Raw genomic sequence first — 23,226 nt, forward strand, 5'->3', positions numbered from 1 at the left:
CATTGTGTTCTGGCCACAAGCAGCTTTCACTCCCAAGTGGTAAATCCAGGCTCGGCTCTTCTTTAGGCAGTCTTCTTCAGAGAGATTGGCTGTGGCTCAGGATATAGAGCAGGTTGTGCAAAAAGCTGCTGGTTATATGGTAAATGGTAAATGGCCTGTATTTATATAGCGCTTTTACTAGTCCCTAAGGACCCCAAAGCGCTTTACATATCCAGTCATTCACCCATTCACACACACATTCACACACTGGTGATGGCAAGCTACGTGCAAATTGGTCGTCTGACCTGGGTATAGGGGCAGAAGACTATTCTTTTGGAGGCACTATATCCTTGGTGCCTCCAAGCTGCCTGATGACGTGTGGACAAGGAACCAAATCCTGAGTTGCTCCAGATGCACACTGGATTGTGGGTCTGTTCATGAATATTAGACACAGAGCTTGAATAATAGTACCCTATGAATGTGTGCTCGATTGGGTGAGTGAGGCTTATAGTGAAAAGCCCTTTAAATGTTTAGAAAAAGAAAAATGCTATGTGTTATATAAGTTATATAACTAAAGTTAGTTCAAAGTTAGTGCAAGACAGAAGTGCAAATGCATTAATAAATAATATGTACCATTTAGATCTAAGAAAAACAGCTTCATTGGTAGGAATCATTTCCTAAAGCATTCTTTATGGCAGCGAGGTTGAATCGATCTCAGAGAAACGGGGCTCCGCTGCCTCAACAGTGTGGAGTGGAGCAGGTGTGATGGGTTGTCCTTGATGGAGAGCTGTTTGTTCAGTGACCTCCTGTCCCTCACTGAGTCAAACGCCTCCAAATTCTGACCAATGATATTGCAGTTTTTTTCCTCAGAAAGTCAACCCCCATTTCTTTAGTCTTGCTAACATTCAGAAGGTGGTGACAGTCATCCTGAGCAGCTTCTCACTCAGAAGAAGTAGCTGAATGGAATTAAAGCACTAGAGAAATTTAAAAAACATGATTCTAACAATGCCACCTGTACCATCCAGGTGAGAGTGAGCACACTGCAACAGCTGGATAGCAGCATTATCACCACTTCAAGAAGAAGGTTGAGCAAACTGAAGAAGGTCAAAACTTTATGCCATGTCGTCGATTAGGCTCAACTGTGTGGCAACACTGGACCATGTGCCTATTGATCCAAAAGAAGAGAGGGTGTACAACCTGTTTATTTAACAACTGATAACTTTATTATGCAAGTCTGTGTGTGTGTGTGTGTGCATGTGCGTGTGTATGTGTGTGTGTGTGTGTGTGTGCACATGTGGGTAGCAGGCTATAAAATGTGACATCTCCATCTCTACACAGCTCTTTTGGAAGCTTGAGTGTGACAGTGTGTAAGAGAGTCATCCCAGGCCTTTACCATGAAGACCTGCGTGCTGTTATCACTGCTGCTGGCGTTGGGTTGTGTGACCATCAATGGTGCACCAGTGGAGCATGGTGGCATGGAGCCAGGCTCGTGTGAAGATGCATCAACAAAAGCAGCTGCTGAACTGGCTCTTACCAAAATCAACCAGGACAGGAAGGAGGGCTACATCTTCAGCATGCACCACCTGTCCAACGCCCACATAAAGAGACATGTAAGCCCTGCTGCTGAGCTTGGAGCATTATTACTGTATGGTAGACCAGTGCTATTTAGGGTGGAATTGCTTTCTAACAAAGTACCAGATAAGTTCAGTTCATTGTTGTTCTGTTTTATTGTTGGAACACTTTTAGTTTTCAACACAACTGAAAATCATTTAGCTGAAATCTAGAGAGAGAACAGCAATAAATACTGTACAATTACAATGGGTTTTTTGCATTAACAGTTGCATCTTTTACAGTGTGGCTAACAAGCAAAGCATTATTAAAAAAAATGTACAGATGTGATTCATTTAAAACTACATGACCAAACATCTTTGAGAACAAGTAAGGAGCTCAAAATACTTTATTGAAACCTGCAAATGTTTTTATTCCTGTGGCAAACAAAAAATAACTAAATGTAGAAAATAGAAAAGTTTGCATAACGTGTTCACTGGAATTCTGTTAAATTTGGTGAAACAGAAATAATAATAGATTGGATTTATATAGCGCTTTTCTAGGCACCCAAAGCGCTTTACAATACCACTATTCATTCACTCTCACATTCATACACTGGTGGAGGCAAGCTACGGTTGTAGCCACAGCTGCCCTGGGGCAGACTGACAGAAGCGAGGCTGCCATATCGCGCCATCGGCCCCTCTGGCCAACACCAGTAGGCAAGTAGGGTAAAGTGTCTTGCCCAAGGACACAACGACCAGGACAGAGAGCCCGGGGATTGAACCGGCGACCTTCCGGTTACAGATGCGATTCCCAACCCCCTGAGCCACGGTCGCCCGTAAATGAATCACATCCACTTTTATGAAGGTGGACTGAGTCAGCCTGTTTATTGAAAATGATATGATTGACTAGCCTGAAAAATAGTGTTTGTATTTTGCTAACACTACCTGGTCGAAAAGGGTCAAGATTGAAAATCTCAATGATTTTTTCAAACTTGACAGATTGAGAATCAGGTGGAAAATGAATTATCACTACACCGTGAAATATCATGGATTACACAAACTCAAACCAATAACCACTCGTGATAAATTCCATAAGAGTTTCATTGACTGTAAATATTGTTTGATAAAGTCTGTGTGTGTGTGTGTGTGTGTGTGTGTCACAGGGAGAGAATGGTGTGGTCTTCTACCTCACTCTAGATGTTGTGGAGACCAACTGCAGCGTTCTCAGCAAGAGGGACTGGAAGAGCTGTGACATTCGTCCAAGAGAAAACATCAAGGTAAGAGCCCACACACCACATACACGTGCGCACACACAGAGAACACGGGGTAATCCTAACTGAAATTCTATTTCAGCATAGTGAGCATCTTAGGTTTTTGTTCCATAAGCATTACTTCAGAAGTTGGAAGGGGAAAAAGTCATTTGGTGTATTGATATATTGTATTTGTGTTTGCAGGTATATGGACAGTGCAAAGCTGCTATCTTCATCAATAAGGTGCATAGAGTGGAGCGCCTCTACAAATACAGCTGTGTTATCAGACCAAGTATGAAAAATATTAGATAGATCAAAAAAGGAGTTGCAGTTTTCACTTAAATGTAACCATCACATCTATGATGAAATCCAGTTCTACATATACAGCAGCATACTTTATAAAGGAAAAATAAAAACAGGCTGCACCTTATTACACAATTTGATGAAATTACAGGTTTTGTGCAACGCCAACATTTAAAACCACTTTTTTTTTTGTTCTGCTGAATTCCTGCAGGTACAGTGATGGGGGGCTGTGCCGGCTGTCCAGGTTCAGCTCGCAATCATGAAGAAGCTGAAATTCAGAAGACTGTGACCCAGTCTCTGGAGAAATTCCACAACCAGAGCAGGCCGGCCAATCGTTTCACTCTGCTCAAAATCTCCCGTGCTACTTCACAGGTAAGATTACCACAAATACAAAAGTAAAATTAAGATATGTGACATACAAACATGCTATCTAACCAAATACTTACTGTGGATGAGTGCTAATTTTTAAAATTAAAGACATCCTGTCTCTGAGTAACACTGAAAAACTAATGCACATAGTCATAGTTCTAGGCTGAACTACTGTAAATCATTATTGTCACTGTTAAATACCCGAATTCTTTGATCTTCGAGCTGAAGGAAGAACAACACTCGGTGTCTAAATGCTCAATCAACAATCACTTGTTGATTGAGCTGCTAGTCCGGCAGATCTCGAAGTGTCTGACAGTCACACAAACTCTTATAGCCTCAACCCCCCTCCAAAGTCATAAAAACTTAAACATTCACATTCTTTCTATCTCTCAGCGAGCCTAAGTTACGACCTTGGCTTCCTGTTTTTCTCCTTCTGTGTAAGATTAGGGAGAAAATCCTCATCAGTATGCTGTGTTCTCTCTGTAATCAGAAAAGCAAGGCCATAATTCTCTACAAACAGTATTTCATTATAAATCAGCAGTATGAAGTACCATAAAACAGTATAATTCATTCACAGTAAATCAGCAATATAGTGTAATACAAATCAGTCTAATAAGTCTAATAATTTCCATCCATCCATCCATTCGCTTCCGCTTATCCTTTTCAGGGTGGCGGGGGGTGCTGGAGCCTATCCCAGCTGTCATAGGGCGAGAGGCAGGGTACACCCTGGACAGGTCGCCAGTCTGTCGCAGGGCCAACACACAGGGACAGACAACCATTCGCACTCACATTCATTCGCACATTCACACCTAGTGACAATTTGGATTATCCAATTAACCTATCTCCACAAGTCTAATAATTTCACCTTTTCTAAATCAGGAGTATAATGCAACCTAAGACAATCTAATGATTTCACAATCTTTAATTAGAGGTATAATGTAGCATAAGACAGGGTATTAATCCCACATCACATTGTGCGAAAGGTTCACTGAAAAGCTCCCAATCAATCTGAAATACAACAGTGAAAACATTAAATGGGATAAGAAAGATCCTATATTCATTGTGGACTCTCATTTAGATTGACACGTTATTGCTTTTTTGTGTTTGTGTTTCCAGGTTGTAGCAGGTACGAATTACGATGTGGAATACACCATACAGGAGACCACCTGCCCCCGCAGCACAGAAACAGTGACGGCTGAGAACTGCCCCCCTATGGACTGCGAGTTTGCTGTGAGCCAGGAGAAAGAATTATTAGTCTCACTCCTGTTATTGTTGTAATCATACAGGTTGATGAGATCACTGAGTGCTGTATGGCTTCTCTAATCGGGGTCATTTCAAGTTTTTTTTTCTTTTTCTCTTTTCAGCACAAAGGCTTCTGTAAGGCAACCCGCCACCGGCCTCTCCGGGGTGAAGGACAAGTCGACGTCGACTGTGAGATCTTTGAGCCTGACGTAAGACTCACTAACATGTCATATCTGTATTGTTCAGATACCTTTCAGTCGCATAAAGCATATGTGATGAATACTGTGATTTGAATTGGACTTCAGTCGTCAGCTTGATGCTGCAGTAGTTAACGCGTTCATCTCACATGTGAAAGCCCCCTGATTCAAGACCAGAACAAGATCCCAACTCCCAATCTCAGGAGGTCACAGCGAGCATGCTCCTTGTGCCAGTTCCAAGCCTGGATAAATGGGAGTTTTATTTCATATATGCACCAGAGCTGATGTGGGAATACCCTGGGAAATACAGAAGAAGACAAAATATCTCAAAATTTGAACTATTGCCACCCTCTTCTACTAAATCAACACAAATTACACTACACCTCTAATGAGGAAAAACTACACCAGTGGTCATTTGGATTTTTATCTCACATTGAAAGGCTTAATCAGTAACACAGCTTTAAATTAGAGCCCCAAAGAATCATTCTTTAGACTTGAGAATCAGACTCGAGTGATTGAAAGCTGTTGTGAACTAGCATCTGTGAGTAAATCATTGACATTTAAAAACATTTTAAATTTACATTGAAATTGCACCATCTAGCTGACAGGCTGAAGTAGAGTTGAGCAGGCAGTGATCTGCAACACAAGCCTGTGTTGTCAGTGAACACATCCTTAAGCTGTAACAGTATCCAAATGGATGAGCTGAAAGATAGAATTTCACACCCCTTAAGAAGGGGGGACATAGCTAGGGACCCCGAAGTTGTTCTTTGTTGTTTTCATTACAAAGATGGCTGCATCAACACACTTTAAACACATACTCACATCTCTACTTAAGGTTGCTTAACTGCAGTATTCTGCACATGCCTCATACTGCACTCTGTATCTCTCCTTCAGGCATCTGAGAGGGAGAAGCAGCTCCACCTGCTGGGTGTAGGGACTGAACACACCCATGATGACACACACTCACACAGTCACCTGCATGAACACGAGCACAGCCATGGGCACAGACTTGGGGCCACACCCCACAAAGACCCAGAGGGAATAGTAACAGTCTTGCCTGCCCTGGACCAGCCTGTGACCCTGCCTTCCTTCCCTGATGTCCCCGCCAGTGGCGCTGGAGTTGGAGTCACTCTCCCACTTAAGCCCGACCCTCAGATTCCTGGAGAAATGGAACCCACCATCGAGCCTTTCCCAACCTCAGTCTCAGCCCAGTGCCCCACCAAAGTGGGAGGAGATCAAGGTGTGGTAGAACTCTTCGCTAGGGACCCCATATTCAAGCCAGCTGCATAGTGTGGTGCATGAAACTGATCTCAGAAATACACACAAAGGCTCAAGTGTGATGAAGTTATATTACACAGTGAATATCAGTGATTGCTAACTTTTTCTGTCACTGTAATAAAGACAGTGTGCAAAAAATATTGAATTATTGAACTCTCCAATTTGTAGTGTGTGTGTGTGTGTGTGTGTGTGTGTGTGTGTGTGTGTGTGTTCAAGTACAGTCATTCATTGTAATTATTAGAGATGGACCGATCCGATATTACGTATCGGTATCCGATGCTGACGTAAATTACTGGATCGGATATCGGAGGGAAATAAAAAATGTAATCCGATCCATTAAATATCAAAAAAGCACCTCAAAAAACTTGCGACATGGTGTAACTCAGCTCATAACCGTAGCACATTGGAGCAGTATGCGTCACGTGATAGAGCGGCTGCGTGTATTTGTACCTTGCTAGCAATCAGGCATTTTATCTCCCAGGAAGTGATCCCAGAGAGAAGTAAAGCAAGTGTGTAAGTTCATCTCTGAATGTTAGTAAAGCATTCCAGCGTTAAGCTTAACAACCGATATATGGAGCGACTGCCTCTCATTCTCTTCCCCTCCCTCTCCTGCTGCTACTTCAATCATGAAACTGATCAATGATCAGCTGATCGGCTTTTCTGTCGCGAGTCCATCTTCTTGTTTGTTTATCGCCCACTTCGCGCCAGAAAGATGTGACAATAAAAGTGATTTGATTTGATTTGATTAGAAAGAGGAAACCAGCGGCTGAACAGCAGCAGCACATTTAAGCTCGATAATCTGTTGTATTATAAATAATATTTATTTAATATTACTTTCTACACCAGGATCCTTTTCTACGTAGCTGACGGCTGGTAACTGTGCAGGGGCGGATTAAACATCACGAGGTGGAGGGTGGGTGGTTCCCTATTTTTTATTTATTTTTTGCTGGGAGTTTTAGAACTTTATTAGTTAGGTTGCTTACTCTTTAAAATACCAGAATAGGGAGGATGGAGTAGGTTTAAGTTTATTAGATTGATCAGTATTGCTGAACTATGAAATATTTTGGGTGCAGTGTATTTTTTGCATACAGGTATAACAGAATAGCTTTAGTGTTTTTTTTTTTAAACTTGAGTATGAACTTATACAAAAAGCAGCAAGATATAAAAAAAAAAAACCCAGTTCTATTGATTAAAAAACACACTATATCGGATTCATATCGGTATCGGCAGATATCCAAATTTATGATATCATATCGGTATCAGACATAAAAAAGTGGTATCGTGCCATCTCTAGTAATTATGGGAGTCAAATGTGCTGTACTTACATACATTTTGGGGTCTGTCCAGAATGGGCCCTACATGGGCCACAAGAGCCATGTTTGCTGTGAATACAATGGCAGTCAATCCATCTCCATTGGTAAAGGTAGTCATAAGAAAACAAACAAAAGTCAGAAACTACAACTGCCCACTGAAAGCATGCTTACCGATTGTCCAAAATCATGACCAAAAGCAAGAGGATGATATTGCCATAACTGTTTATAACATTTTTTATATAACAAAACTGAATTTACTGGAACCAGAACAAGTTCATTTACACCTTCTAATGTCATTGATGAAATGAGTCACATCTATTTGGAACATTTGTCAGTACATGACGTGGTATATAATACCAAAAGTTTGATTTCTGATAACTTGGCATCTATATGTTGATAGTTATATTTTATAATTAGACAGTGTAGTAAATGGATAAGGTTTCAAATTATCTGATCGGGAAAATGATAAGAATACCGCCTGGGTGAGGTGTTCCAGAGAAGTGGAAGAAAATTAATTGAGGAACAGTCTAAACATTTATACAAGGATCTATGGCAAAATTGCTGTATTGAATTCATCAGCTAACAGTGCCAAATATTCTTGCAGTCAATATTTCTACCATATTCATCTTTTAAATTCCATTCTAAACGCTATTGGTCATTATTCTCTGGGCTTAACATCTATACAGCACAAAAAGCAAGTGAAGAATGAAGAACAGTATAGTTAATGATATACAATGTTCAGATGTGGGAAGTAATGAAGTAAAAATACTTGTTTGAGGTACTTAAATAGAATTTTCAGGTAACTTGACTTTACTTGAGTACTTGTTTTTCTGACAACTTTTTACTTTTACTCCTCACATTTTAACACAAATATCTACATTCCACATTTTCAAAACAGGCTCCAATCATTTATAGCATTTATACTCAGAGTTAAAGTGGGGTGAGTTGTGGTCGGCACACTAGCTAGCTACTGAAGAGGGGTGAGCATAAAGAGATTAATATTTTATAAGTGGGAGGCTAAAGTCCAGCTGCAATATTTTCAGGAAGAGAAAAGAATGCGAGCTAACTTTAGTCAGAGAAGAATATTTGTTATTGAAATGTTGTGTGATAGATTAGCTTGCAGTACTGCCAACATAATGCTTCAGTTGTAATTTAAGTTGTAAGACTTACATTAATTCCACCTTTACACCAAACTTATACATCTAGTATAAGGAGAATAAACAGTATACTTCCAATATGGGAAATGGAAAATCTGCCAAGACAGCGTGGGAAACATCTTGTTGAACTCAGTTTTGCAAATCCACACAAACACAAGCAGGTCAGCGGATCACCACATGTACACTAAGATAACCTACAGGAGCTCACGCTATATATTACTGTAAGTTTTGATTTTGTTTCCCACACTGAACCACGACAACTGATCTTAGTCAACCTCTGCAATGTAGGCAACAGAAAATATTCTCTTTTTCACTTCTTGTGTCCTATACAACAAGATTCAAGTACTTTTTACTTTCTTACTTTGCGCACATTTTAGAGACTATACTTTTTCATTTTTACTAGAGTAAAGCAGTTGATTCAGAACTTCAATTTTTATCAGTATTTTTTAACACAGGTATCTTTATTTCTATTTAAGTAAAGAATGTCTGTACTTTTGCCACCTCTAGTAATATTAATCTTATCTGTGTTACTAATTTGCAGTTTGTTCATATAGTATGAGGATCTTAGCTCCGTCAAACTCATTTTTATTGGTGCCAGCTCAAGCCTTCATCCTTATCAAAATACTGTGTTAACAAAAAGTTAGCTTTAAAATGACACTCCATCTTTTAACAGTGGAAAGTCTGTGGCATGCTATTTAGAAGAAATCTCATGATATCACGTGGCAGCTGTGCCTTACCATCTGTAGGGGCACAAACTTTGGAACAGGGACAAAAACTTTCATATCATTGTTTGTTTAGAGCATTTGTTGCATCTGATGTTGAATATGAAATTGTTTGGCTTTAGCTGTAAGGTACTTTTTAAAATGCATAGATAACACTCAGATATGTATAACAAAGGTATATTGTGTTCAGTTCATATTATAAACAGGAGATTCAAAAGGGAGTTTATAGTTTTTTTTATTTCATTTTTTTATTGTTATGTGTCTGGTTTTACCTTTTGTGTGCATTTTTTGTGATGTATTTTATCTCTTCTGACCCCAAACAAATCAAATCTTCCCCAGGGAGTCTTCTTCAGGGAGATATTGACTGTGGCTCAGGATATAGGGCAGGTTGAATAGAAGGTCAATGGTTACATCCTCGGCTCCTCCAGTCTGCATCTTATCTCTAGACAAGATACTGAACCCTGAGTTGGACTCAACGCACTCAACAGACTACCTGATATCTCGACGAAGCATGCAGCAGACACGCCAGTCCACCATGTCCATTTCACGCTTTGGCTCTCTAAAGTGTGAAATCACACACATGCAGAAGTTGCATTGCCAGTAGGGGGAGATAATATGTAAGCCAGAAGGCGGGTCAGATGACAAAGTTTGTGAATAAAGGTGCCTGTATGAATTTGTGTGTGACTGGGTGAATGATATCACCCAATCACTCACGAATATCCTAACCCTAATATGAGCACCTGCACTCAGCCACACCCAGCTCCAATATCATGTCTCCAATATTAAGTTGTACAGTTATGTTTTAGATTATGACTGCGTGGCAAGGTGTGGTTTGTGGCTCAGCTACAGGGCAGGGGTGGAGCATTGGATTCAGGGTGTGGTGTTAGGGGATGCTGGTTGTCACAGCCGGTGATCATTATCTAAGCTGAAAAAATGCACAACCCGTGTGCGTGGGGTCTTCTATCCACAGACTGTTCTATTGCTGCAGGTTCTATCCACTCTGTTTCTTCAGCAAGTATTAAGTTTGCCCCTTTATTAAAACTCATCCCAGTGACACGAGTGGATCATGTACATTTCAAATCACTGGTTGCACGTATTGATCCAAAAGAAATGAGACTGCAGGGCTGCTTCTCTAACAACTGATAACCCCATTGTGCAAGTCTGTGCATCATCTGATTGGTTGGCTGATAGGTAAGCAATTTTTTTTGAAGGTTTGGGGTCAATGGTTATATTTGCCACTGACAGGAGGTTTAGTGATTGTGTGTGGGTGTGTTTGTGTGTGGGTGTGTTTGTGAGTGTGTGTGTGTGTGTGTGTGTGTGTGTGTGTGTGTGTGTGTGTGTGTGTGTGTGTGTGCGTGTGTGTGTGCGTGTGTGTGTGTGTGTGTGTGTGTGCGTGTTAGCAGGCTATAAAATGTGACCTCTCCATTTCTGCACATCTGATTTAGAAGCTTGAGTGTGACAGTGTGTAAGAGAGTCGTCCCAGGCCTTTACCATGAAGACCTGCGTGCTGTTATCACTGCTGCTGGCGTTGGGTTGTGTGACCATCAATGGTGCACCAGTGGAGCATGGTGGCATGGAGCCAGGCTCATGTGAAGACGCATCAACAAAAGCAGCTGCTGAACTGACTCTTACCAAAATCAACCAGGACAGGAAGGAGGGCTACATCTTCAGCTGTCCAACGCCCACATAAAGAGACATGTAAGCCATGCTGCTGAGCTTGCAGTATTATTACTGTGTGATAGACCAGTGCTGTTTAGGGTGGAATTACTTTCTAACAAAGTGATCACATTCATTTTTTATGACAGTAAGTCAGGCTGTTTACTGAATGCATGATGCTTGGAAACCGTCATAAATAGTGTTTGTGTTTTGCAGACACTACTTGGCTCAAAATGGTCAAAATAAAAACAAGAAAAACAAATTTAGGTGACTTGTGTGAAAGTTTAGGAGGTACCATGAATCACTGGAAGTGACCAAGTGAAAGCTGTTAAATTCAATTACATTTTTATTGACTGTAAACATTGCTTGATAAAGTGTGTGTGTGTGTGTGTGTGTGTGTGTGTGTGTGTGTGTGTGTGTGTGTGTGTGTGTGTGTGTGTGTGTGTGTGTGTGTGTGTGTGTTTGTGTGTGTGTGTGTGTGTGCATGCATTACAGGGAGACAATGGTGTGGTCTTCTACCTCACTCTGGATGTTGTGGAGACCGACTGCAGTGTTCTCAGCAGGAAGCACTGGAAGAGCTGTGACATTCGTCCAAGGGAAAATATCAAGCATTAGAGCACACGCACACACACACAAGTGCGCACACACAGAGAACGCAGCAAGGCTTTCTTAAAATCCTCAAATCTTTCTATTTCAGCATAGTGATCATCTTGGGTTTTTGTTCCATAAGCATTACTTCAGAAGTTGGAAGGGGAATAAAGTCATTTGGTGTGTTGATATATTGTATTTGTGTTTGCAGGTATATGGACAGTGCAAAGCTGCTATCTTCATCAATAAGGTGCATAGAGTGGAGCGCCTCTACAAATACAGCTGTGTTATCAGACCAGGTATGAAAAATATTACATATATATAATAAAAGGAGTTGCGATTTTTAACGATCATATCTATGATGACAACCAGTTCTACATATACAGCAGCATACTTTATGGAGGAAAAATAAAAACAGGCTGCACCTTATGAGACAATTTGGTGAAATTACAGGTTTCGTGCAACACCAACATGTAAAACCACTTTTTTGTTCTGCTCAATTCCTGCAGGTAGGGTGCATGAGAGCTGTCCCGGCTGTCCATATTTACCTCGCAATAATGAGGAAGCTGAAGTTCAGAAGACTGTGACCCAGTCTCTGGAGAAATTCCACAACCAGAGCAGGCCGGCCAATCGTTTCACTCTGCTCAAAATCTCCCGTGCTACTTCACAGGTCAGATTACCACATATCCAAAAGAAACATCAAGATATGTGACATAGAAACATGCTATCTAACCAAATACTTACTGTGGATAATTGCTAAGTGTTGGGTCTACCCTAGCAGCCCCGCTGGTTCAGAGCATCATCACCCGTTAACAAAGCAAGACAAACAGTTTAACCGGTTTTAACTTGCGTGCAAGGGAAGCCTGGTCGGATCTCAGAGCAGCACCTCTGCCCTCGACCTCAGAGGACTCCAAAGAACCAGTCTCCCCTTCAGCCTTTTATTCTGTGTCTCTATATACGTGACTTCCTGCTGGTCACCCTGTATATGGCTTAACCCCTTTTTAATGGTCTCATGATACACAAGCACAGGTGAGGGCATAAAGGGCAGGAAGTAAAACATCCTATAAGGACACCCAGAACCTTACATGCTATGTCTGCAGTTAAACACTATAGCTGATTGCCCCCCCCCCCCATCCTAGATGTGTAGGGGAGGAATAGAAAAATCTCTAAACATACAGTTTAAGACGAGGTTTAATTTAAGTACAACAATGACAACTATTATCAAAATCAACCTAACACTGGGTGACACTGAAAAACTAGTGCATACAGTCATTACTTCTGGGCTAAACTATTATAATTCAGTATTGTCACTTTGTGCGAAAGGTTCACTGAAAAGCCCTCGATCAATCTGAAATGAATGAGAATATTAAGAAAGAAAGAAAGATCCTTTATTCATCATGGACTCTCATTTAGATTGACCTATTGTTATGCTTTTTGTGTTTCCAGGTTGTCGCAGGTTCAATTTACCGTGTGGAATACACCATACAGGAGACCACCTGCCCCCACAGCACAGAAGCAGTGACGGCTGAGAACTGCCCCCCTATGGACTGCGAGTTTGCTGTGAGTCAGGAGAAATAATTATTAGTCTCACTCATGTAAAGTTGTAGTCACACGGGTTGATGAGATCAGTGAGTACAGTATGGCTTTTCTGATCAGGGGGTCATTTTAGTTTTAATGCTGCAATCAAAGACCTCTGCTTTCCACTCAAAGCTCTGATCCAGTGTGTTCTAAGTTCTACTGACTAGTTTGTGACAGCAGAGGATTACTTTTTCATTCAGTATGTGTAATTGTTCCACCGTAGTAAAACCACAGGCATCCTCAATCCTCTGCTTTCTTAAGTTTTTTCTTCTTTTTCTCTTCTCAGCACAAGGGCTTCTGTAAGGCATCCCTCTTCCAACCTCTTTTTGATGAGGAGCAAATTAATGTCGACTGTGAGATCTATGAGCCTGAGGTAAGACTCATTAACATGTCATATATCTGTATTGTTCAAATATCCTTCAGTCGCATAGGGAACAGTGTAAGTAATAAATGGTGATGGGGGACCTAAGAAGGCGCTTAGTTTCCTTATGCCTTGGGCTGGCTCTGTTTTGTAAACTCTTTATTATAGTACACTCTTTATAAAATCTCCAGGCTGCTAAGAGAGAGATGAAGCTCCACCTGCTGGGCGGAGAGACTGACCACAGCCACAACGACACACACTCACACAGCCACGACCACACCAAGAGCCACTCTCATCATGGCCACAACAGAAACCAAACTGATGACCACAATCACCACCACACACATGACCATGCCACAGGCAGTTCCCACAGGCGCGCTCATGACCACTCCCACGACCACGGTCTGAACCACGATCACGTGCACACTCATCATGCCAATGCACACAACCACAGCGGTGACTCCCCCAACCACCACCACGACTACAAGCACGCTGTAGGTGTGCACACCCATGAACATGACCACGAGCTGGCTCTGGACCACGACCACAAGCACGGTCACCTACATGAACACGAGCACCACCACCATCACCACGAGCAAGAACATGAGAACACACCCCACGATGATGCAAAGGGAACAGTGATAGTCCTGCCTGCCTTGGGCCAGCCTGTGACCTTGCCTTCCTTCCCTGATGTCCCCGCCGGTGGGCCTGGAGTTGGAGTCACTCTCCCACTTAAGCCTGACCCTCAGATTCCTGGACAGATGGAGCCCGCCATCGAGCCCTTCCCAACCTCAGTCTCTGCCCTGTGCCCCACCAAAAAGGGAGGGAATCAAGGTGTGGGGATTCTCTTTGCTAATGACCCCATGTTCAAGCCGGCTGCATAATGTGGTGTATGAAACTGTAATAAACACAGTGTGCAAAACTCATTTAATTACTGAACTATATAAATAAATAAATAAATAAATGTGTGTGTGTGTGTGTGTGTGTGTGTGTGTGTGTGTGTGTGTGTGTGTGTGTGTGTGTGTGTGTGTTGTGTGAGTGTGAATGGACTGGTTCTTACACCATATAGCGCTTCCTTATGCTACCCGAGGACTCAAAGTGCTTTATAGAACTTCATTCTTATTCGACCTCATTCACTCATTCATAGAACCACTGTTTTCTATGCTTTTACTACATAAGTGCTTTCTAACATCGACACACATTTATATTTCAAAGGAAACATCAGAGAGCAATCTGGGACAATGGGCCCATATGGGTCACAAATGGCATGTTTGCTGGGAAGGTACACTTTAGTCGAGACAAGTGGCTTTATTGTCATTCCAACCGTGTGCAGTGGTACAGTACACAGTGAAGGTGTGTGTGTATATGGGATTCTGCAGCTAGGTGCTTGGTACTTTAAAATTAGTTCGTTGCTAAGTTTCTCCTTGAATCATGTATCGGTTAGTGTTAAGTGGCTTAAAAACTGAAAACATTCTGCTGAAAAGGTTAAAGTACAAAGGAAAACTGAAAAACAGAAAATTGTCCAGTAAGCCTGAGGAACTATTGCTGTAGATCAGTGGTTCTCAAACTTTTCACAGTGAGTACCACCTCATAAAATATATGGCTCTTGAAGTACCACCCTTATGATTAACATTAAAGTACAATAGTATAGGCCTATTTAACACCATATACAGTTTACATGAGACAATTTTATTTCTTATATGAAAATTATTTATTTTAACTGTCATAAAGAGGACGTGACAAGTGATAATAATAACAACTGTACTGCATTAAAACATTCACAGCAGGTGGGATATCCGGTCTTTAAGTGATGACGTATGAACCCTACTACCGGGTCCAAACTACTCTGGGTTTATTAAGGCTGTTGTGTTTTTAACATATTTTAATGCTTTGTATTTTGTTCTATTTAATCTGAACAAGCGTTTATTTACAGTGCAGCAAAATGACAATAAATCCCCATGCGCTTCCCTGACTCCCGTGTCGTGTCTTCTTCTCAAAAGTCCATGCTCAGTGCTCTCCACTCCCGTGTGTCCCCACACCCCGTGCTTGCTGCCCTGCGGTGTTCCACGCTCCTCCTGAGGGGAAATAACAGAGGCAGCCATCAAGACACTTAATTCCAGTAGGCATACACTCACAGACGCTAGATGACTGACGTGGAGTCTCACGCAATAATCCAGCGTCGAAGAGCGCTCAGCCAAACTGTTAAATAGCTCCCAGACAAGGCTTGATCAGGTGTGTGTGATTCTCCTCCGCAGGTGTGGCCTGGCTGACACACCCACTAGGCCTGAAGAACCGGTGCTCTGCCACACACACACACACACACACACACCTATACACAAACATAGAACAGCAGCACCAAAAATACACATGTCCGTATTTTGATTCAAAAACATTTTTCATATTACTGTAGTTTAGTAGGATTATGACTTTTACTGAAATAAAGCAGTACGAGTTCAAACTATTTTCAGACACTCACACGGTGCTGATGTTCATGTAATGCATCTGTTCTAGCACAGCAGGCTGCACACGAGCATGCAGAGTGTTTGCCAATGTGACAAAAACGATTAGGAAAAAAGTTATGAGTCAACCTCTAATTCACATTTCAGGAAACACTCCAACAGAAATATTTACAGAAGATAAAAGTATATCCAAAACTCTTTGATCGATTCCTGCAGCATAACTCAAACTTTTTCTAAACTCAACTAATAGATAGATTTCTTCATTTTGAAAAAAGAAATCAAATGAACAAAAAGCACAGCTAAAGAGCAGCTACACACTCCACTGTTGCTAGCCCATTAAGTTTTATATGATACTACTGACATGAGCTTTTTAGATTTGCCAGTTACAGTTACTATGAGGAAGTATGAACTGGCGCACATAAAATAAAAAGAAGAATCAGCAGCAGAGAAGTGGTTTACACTGATGGAGTGCTTTGCAAATGGCCCTCACTTTCTTTTAAGCTTCGATGAGATGAGCTGAGAAGAGTTCTGCTAAAAGAAAGCTCACAGGCATTCCTGCGTGACTTCATTTCTTAAAGAATTTTTTTAAAAGTAATATTCAAGAACTGAAATGAAGTGTGCAGTGAGCTTTTTAATTGATTTGCCCTGTTCCCCAGTGCACTGTGACCGCTCAGTTTGTCTGAGCCAGTCATTGGCCTGCAGAGCAGCCGATAGCAGCTGTTTGTTCATCCTTTCAGGAAGAGGAGAAAGTCCAGCATCAGTCTCACATGTGTCTCTCACAACTCTTTGTGTAAAAACTGGGATTACTTATTAGGTCCTGCAAAAGAAGATTTCCAGGTCAATGCATGTTTCAGTTTCATTATTAAATGATCTGCCAGCATAGGATTTAGTAATTCAAGTAGGTGGGATTTTTTTTTATTAGGACCAGTCTGTATGTGCGTTAGATGAGGATGAGTGTGTACCTGCTGGTCGTATGTTTGGCTTTGCTGCCCCAGGGAGGGGAGGCCTCGGACCCTCCAGGCTGCATGAGCCCTGATGCAGTGCGAGTGGCAGAAGAGGCGCTGGAACAGATCAACCAGGACAGGAAAATTGGATACATCTGGAGCCTCAACAGGCTCTATGATCTGTCTCACACTCCAGAACAGGTCAGGGTGAATTATGCATATGCATGCACAAAGACATGATCATGCAACAAAGGCATGCTGCAACATATTGACCAGCAGCCATATTGTTTTTATGTTAGAAAAGTCACAAAAGGAAGAAAGAAAATAGAGTTGCTTATTTATGAATGTGTCCAGGGGAAAGATGGATCTCTGTACAAACTAACCATCGATGTCATGGAGACCAAATGCCACATCACCAGTGGAAAACCGTGGAAACAATGTGAAGTCAGAAATATTGGGAATGTTCCAGTAAGTACCAAGCAATGCACATGTCACAGAACACATTATAATCTGAGATGATGTTTGAAAGTGAATATGTCAAAGATAAAAGCCTGAAATGTTTACTGGTCTATATTACCATGTCTGATATTTGAATGTATGCAAACTTTGGGCCGCACATTTTTCATGCAAATTGTGGAGGCAGAGGAAAAAATATCTTTAAAAATATGATTTGTGATTGGATTGACCCAGGTCTTCAAAATGTAAAATATGCACACATAACGACATTATAACTAGCATCTTGAAACTCCAGCATTTTTAACACTATTTGGACAGGACAATCAGGACAAAAATGATATTTTTGTGATATAAATTGTTATAATCCGGCATCAAAATTAAAGGAAATTTTCATTTTCTTTATTTTTGTAACCAAGAATGTAATGTTAAAAAGTATTCTACAAGCTTTATTTTATAGTGTTAGAGTCACCTCAGCACAACTGTTGGTGCTGTACAAAATAAACTGATCTGAAAAACTTGAATTCAAAATGAGAGTTTGAATGGTGGATTTTTTACCGGCCAATACTTTGACATTTTTTGACATATCTGTCCCAAGTTATAGATCCTGATTCATTTCACAATACCAGACTGACAAAAAATATTTAGGTCTTTTATAAGTAAAGCTGTATAAAATTATCAGAAAATTTGACTTAAAATACCAGAAGTTGCAGCGACAACCTTTTCAGAGTTTTAATACAGTGAGTCTTCTGTTGTCTTTGTTTTACAAAGCACTGCATTGTAATGCATACATTCATATGTTCTGCATGTATGAGCTGCTGTGGTTCACCTCTTACACGTACATGTGTCTTTAGCTACTGTATAAATGTGTTTGTGTATTTCAGGTGTATGGAGAGTGTCAAGTATCTGCCTATGTTCACACTCAAGTCAAACTACAAAGCTACTCCTGTACAATTCGTGAAGGTAGATCAAAGCATCACTGAGACTCTTCTGTATTTTTGTCAACTTCACTGTATAAAACAGAAAATTATTTACAGCGTCTTAGCCACAGAAAGCAATCAGACTCTGTTTTGTTCACACAACAGTTCCAACACTGTTACATTTCTATCACCTACATCTGTCTTTTTATCTAAAGCCCTCCGCCATGTAGGAACAACTCTGCATTTTTTTTCCAACAAATTAGCAAGACGGTGAGAAGATTCTCTGATCAAAAAACCTCAAAAACTTTAGACGAGAGAGGAGATTTGAAAGAGGAAGAGTTTTCAGAATATGAGTTTGTTGTCTTTGGTGAACAGGACAATGCAGACATTAGAGAGTGAAGTGGGGGCAGACTGAAGAATAATGACACACAGGAAATGGTGTGGGGGCAGAGTCAGACCCAGACCCGTGCAGTGAGGACTCTAGCCTTCAGTACTAACCAGGTGCTACAGCAGCACCTGAGCCAGCTCGATATAAACCTGTCAGGAACTAGCAAAGCTAAAAATACTGATGCACAAACATGATAAAAGGGGTGATAGTTACACTCGCAGTAGCACAGGAACAGAGCAGGAGAGGGAGAGAAAGAGAGCCAGGGTTGTTGCAAGAGACAACATCGTCACATTAGAAAGGTATAGTAAAGAAAATGAGTGACACCAAGAAAAGAAGCAAAATCTGGAACCATTTCAATTTTATTGACAATACAAAGGCAGAGTGTAGAGTCTGCAAGAGAAGACTGCCATATAGAGCCGGCTCCACAAACAACCTGCACAGGCGGCTGAGAACTGTCCACCCATCAGTGCAATGGAAGGAACTGGGTGTGAGTGGAGCCCTCCAGTGGTTCACCACAAGACAGAACTCAATTGATAAAGGCCTGGCAAAAATGACTGCACTTGATTTTCAACCATTTCCAGTTGTGGATGTTAAAGGATTCAGAAAGTATATTCATGCACTGAATCCTGTGTATGCAATTCCAACCAGGAAAACCCTCTCCCAAAAAATCATCCCAGGCCTATATGACAGAGAATGTGCATTTTCTTTTGTTTTGCATATTCATTTATATGTTATTGTGTTGTTGTTTGCAGTGTTTTGTGTTGTTTCACTTTAAATTTGTTTAAAGGGGAAAAGTTGAACATTTAAATAGTTAAAAGTAGAATTCTACATAATTGGTTTTTGTATTTAAGAATTTATTTTTTAAATTTTATGTTGAGTGAATAAATAAGATAAAAGCATATTTATATAATAAATATATACAAATAAAAAACTTTTTTACATTAGCAATTCATTTTGTGCATAATTTTATATTGTTGTTGATAATAAATTAATTAAAGCAACAAAACAACCTGAAAAGCCGGTTGGGAGCCGAAAGGGCCGGCTCTCTACAAAGAGCCGGAATTCCCATCACTAGTAAACCAGAAGGGGCAGATGCATTTCTGAGGGCTGAACTATAGACTCACAAGAATCTCATCAATTTCAAGTTCCAAGAAATAAACATCAGTAGTGATAATAAACTTTGCTTCAAAAAAAATAAAAATAAAAAACTCGACCCATATCTTGATAATGACAGATTTTTCTTTTTCTATTAAATTTTAGTAAATCTCACTTTTATTAAGAAATTGGCTCTAACAGAGGTAAATAACCCATATGAAACATGGATGTGGTCTGTATTGGTTGACATAGGGATAAAGTAAACATCTATTAAGGGTTCAATTTCTATGATTGCTTTAATTACAAATTTAAAAAAAAAAAAAAAAACAAAGCAAGGGTCCAACAAACCTACAAGCATAGCTGCTCTAATAACATGATCCTCTAATAATTAGAGGGTTGGTGGTTTGAGCCCTGGCTGGTTCAGTACTGTGTGCCAAACCATCCTTGGGCAAGATACTGAATCCGAAGTTGCTCCCTGTGAAGGAATGTGTATTAATGTTAGATCAATTGGGCATAAAAGTGCTTTGGCAAATATGGCTTGTATTTAAAAAAGTGCTTTGTGTGCTCAGAGTAGGAAATTGTTGTTTGAGAACAATGCCATCCACCACACAAGGGTTAACAGTGTGTACTCACTAGTGAAGTAATTCCGTTTCTCTATCTTGTCTTGCTGTGGCATTCTGGATAAATCATGTATTTTCATAGAGATTTTAGAAGAACCTAAATACAATAGTCAAGCCTAGAAGTGACAAATGAGTTGATTGATTGAGACAGGATGACCCTCAGGCTTCAGAATTTTGTTTTGACCTTTGAACCTCTTGATCCTTGTGTTCAGTTCCAGCTACTGCAGTGGTGGACACGTGCCCAGACTGTCCCACGGCCGAAAATCTGAATGAGCCCATTGTCAAAGAGACGGCCAATCTCTGCCTGCAGAGGTTCAATGAGGAGAGCCGCCTGGCCAACTACTTTACTCTGGAGAACATAACGAAAGCCAGTTCACAGGTTAAGACAGAAAAAGAAATGAAAAAGAAAAAGAAACCAAATGTAGGCAGAGAGTCAGTAAAGAAACAGGTTGAATACAAATTAAGCTTATGTGTGATTTCTTCTAAGCAAGTACTTTTAGTTTTCTATCCTTTTCAAAAGACTAGACCTAATGTAAAGCTCTTAGCAATTTTATCTGACTAGTTTTTAGTTTTGACCTACCTCTGTCCTAAACTAGGCTTTCATAAATATATTTTTCAGTGGGTTGTTGGTCCGTCCTACTTTGTGGAATTCACTATAGTGGAGACAGGTTGTTCAAGGGAAACAGATGTCAGTGAACTGAGCCGCTGCACACCTATGGACTGTCAGTTTGCTGTAAGTAATGAGAAAATAATGCTCTGTTTACTCACCATATGTTCATAAAACTGGACTGCTACCAGGCTGAAGCTGAAAAACTGCCAATAATCTGCTGTTGAATGTGAAACTCCTCTGACAGTGATGAAAGAATACGCATAGATATCTTAAAGACCAGTAATGCACCTTACACTCAATTTATAATTATAATATTTGTCTTAAGACTCGGTGGTTAATTTATCATGTTTAAACCTATGTTCATGTGCCTGGTCTCATCTTTGGTGTGCTCTGTGTACTGCATCCAATCTCCACTGGCTCCAAACAAAAATCCCCCAAGCTGTAAGTGCAGGCTCAGCTCTCCTTGTTTTCTCTCTTCTCAGCACAGAGGCTTCTGTTCGGGCTCACATGTGGCTCGTGAGGATCAGTTTGAAATCAGAAACCCTGGTGGCAAAAGGGACTTGATTCAAGATAAGAAACCTGTAGAGGTGAAATGTGAGATCTATGAACCTCAGGTACTTGTTTGAACAACACAAGACTTAAATTATAAAAAAAAGTTCACAAATCTTCACAGTCTATCACTGCACTTCTGATATTTTGATTGTTAAAGGGTTTTTAAAACACAGTTCGAAAATGTTGACAAATGCTTCATTGCTGAGCACCACCGCTCTCTTGACTATCTTCCGTTTTCAGGCTTCCTCTGTGGAGGCGCAGGCTCACGCAAAAGCAGGCAGTGTGCACACTGAACACCAGCAGCATAACCACACTCACCTGCATCCCCATGAGCACCTCCACTCAGACTCACCCAGCCCAGACATTACACTCTCCGTGTCTCAGAACCTTGGGACTGTGGCGAATCAGCCTGCCTCTCCCAGAGCTTCACCAGCAGGCAGCTCCTGCCCCGGACCCCGCAGATACAATCTGGGTTTACGGAATCTCAGGCTCTGATTGGTTGAACCTTCAGTACTCAGTCCAGAGATTGTTTTTAACCATATTGCAATTAGTTCAAGACAAGAAATGGTAACTAAAACCTTGCAATTAATACAGAAAAAAAAATCTGTATTTACTGCTCATTGATCATTTAAATAAAGTATTTATCACAGCTGGAAGTTGTATAATTTATTTCTATCAGTTTAGCAAATCGGTACTTTACCTAATCAAATAATGACCCCACTGTAGCAACTTCTTGGACACATTTTATTTTTAAAAAGTAACTCTTCTCATTTTAAGCTACATATTACTTTTGGGGGGTTGTTTTATTTATTTATTTATTTATTTATTTATTTTATTATTTTGCAGGGGGGTATGCATGACCTCATTATTTGTTGATTTGGCCAGTTTAGCCTATTTGTAGGCTAAACAGCATAAGTTAACAAACTTATCAAGAGGCTATCACGTTTTTGATTGGCTCTCATCATATCTAAATGATAGATTTTTTTTTTGTTTCCATTACCAGTTTTAGATCTGCACACTTAAGCTTTTGAATACATGTTGGAGAGCCCAAAGCACACAAAATATCTAGCTCTGAAATGAATTAGAAATACACCAACCCTCAGCACTTCCCAGACAGATCGGCAGTATTTAAGGCCATTCCATTGGGGGGAGAGGAGGGAGGGTGCGCATGACGTCTGCAGGATCAGATATTCCAGATAAAACCTACACTCTCAAGCCCAACTTGCCGTGGTCGTATAGTGGTTAGTACTCTGCGTTGTGGCCGCAGCAACCCCGGTTCGAATCCGGGCCACGGCATAACTACTTTCTCCAGACATTAAGCTCCCAAGCTGGAAAGGCAGAATCAGCTCTGCTTGTTTTCTCTCTTCTCACAGAGGCTTCACACGTGGCTCATGAGAATAAGTTTGAAATCAGAAACCCTGGCGGCAAAAGGGGCATTTCGTTTCAAGATAAGAAACCTGTAGAGGTGAAATGTGATATCTATTGGTGCTAAACAGAGACAAGACAGAAAGATTTGCTGTTGGTCCAAAAACACAGAGACAAAACTTTTGTTTCCATATTTATCATCCCTTTCTCTGAAACACAGTAAGCAAGTCAGGAATGTTGGTATCATTTTGGACATCGAGCTCAGATTTGATAAGCA

The 23,226-nt window shown here is 40.7% G+C and overlaps 1 protein-coding gene, 1 non-coding gene and 1 pseudogene across 3 annotated transcripts; all 3 read left to right on the forward strand.

Moving 5' to 3' along the window:
- The first annotated feature begins 1,317 nt into the window (after nt 1–1,317).
- Nucleotides 1,318–14,469, forward strand: LOC120742860 (annotated as a pseudogene).
- A 2,255-nt stretch (nt 14,470–16,724) lies between these two features.
- Nucleotides 16,725–22,254, forward strand: si:ch211-284e20.8 (uncharacterized protein LOC563738 homolog). 2 transcript variants are annotated; one of them, XM_040046371.1, is made up of 8 exons: nt 16,725–16,839; nt 16,925–17,147; nt 17,301–17,414; nt 18,284–18,362; nt 20,635–20,801; nt 21,042–21,155; nt 21,515–21,646; nt 21,825–22,254. In XM_040046371.1, the coding sequence occupies exons 2-8, from the start codon at nt 16,947–16,949 to the stop codon at nt 22,077–22,079; spliced, it is 1,062 nt and encodes a 353-aa protein (XP_039902305.1). In that variant the 5' UTR covers nt 16,725–16,839; nt 16,925–16,946; the 3' UTR covers nt 22,080–22,254. The 2 variants fall into 2 exon arrangements, with proteins under 2 accessions (XP_039902305.1, XP_039902303.1); XM_040046369.1 differs by having other exon boundaries at nt 16,756–17,147.
- A 554-nt stretch (nt 22,255–22,808) lies between these two features.
- On the forward strand, nt 22,809–22,880 carry trnah-gug. Its single transcript has one exon. It is a non-coding gene; the product is annotated as a tRNA-His (tRNA).
- Nucleotides 22,881–23,226: the final 346 nt, after the last annotated feature.

The sequence above is a fragment of the Simochromis diagramma genome, unplaced genomic scaffold, assembly GCF_900408965.1.
Source record: "Simochromis diagramma unplaced genomic scaffold, fSimDia1.1 OVJJ01000553.1, whole genome shotgun sequence".
NCBI lineage: Eukaryota > Metazoa > Chordata > Actinopteri > Cichliformes > Cichlidae > Simochromis > Simochromis diagramma.

Bases quoted from the DNA above. Each gene is read 5' to 3' on its own strand.
- si:ch211-284e20.8 (XM_040046371.1), top strand. From the start codon at position 16,947: ATGAGGATGAGTGTGTACCTGCTGGTCGTATGTTTGGCTTTGCTGCCC. The intron at 20,802-21,041 runs GTTAAGACAGAA...TATATTTTTCAG, and splicing joins TAACGAAAGCCAGTTCACAG to TGGGTTGTTGGTCCGTCCTA. The intron at 21,156-21,514 runs GTAAGTAATGAG...CTCTCTTCTCAG, and splicing joins CTATGGACTGTCAGTTTGCT to CACAGAGGCTTCTGTTCGGG.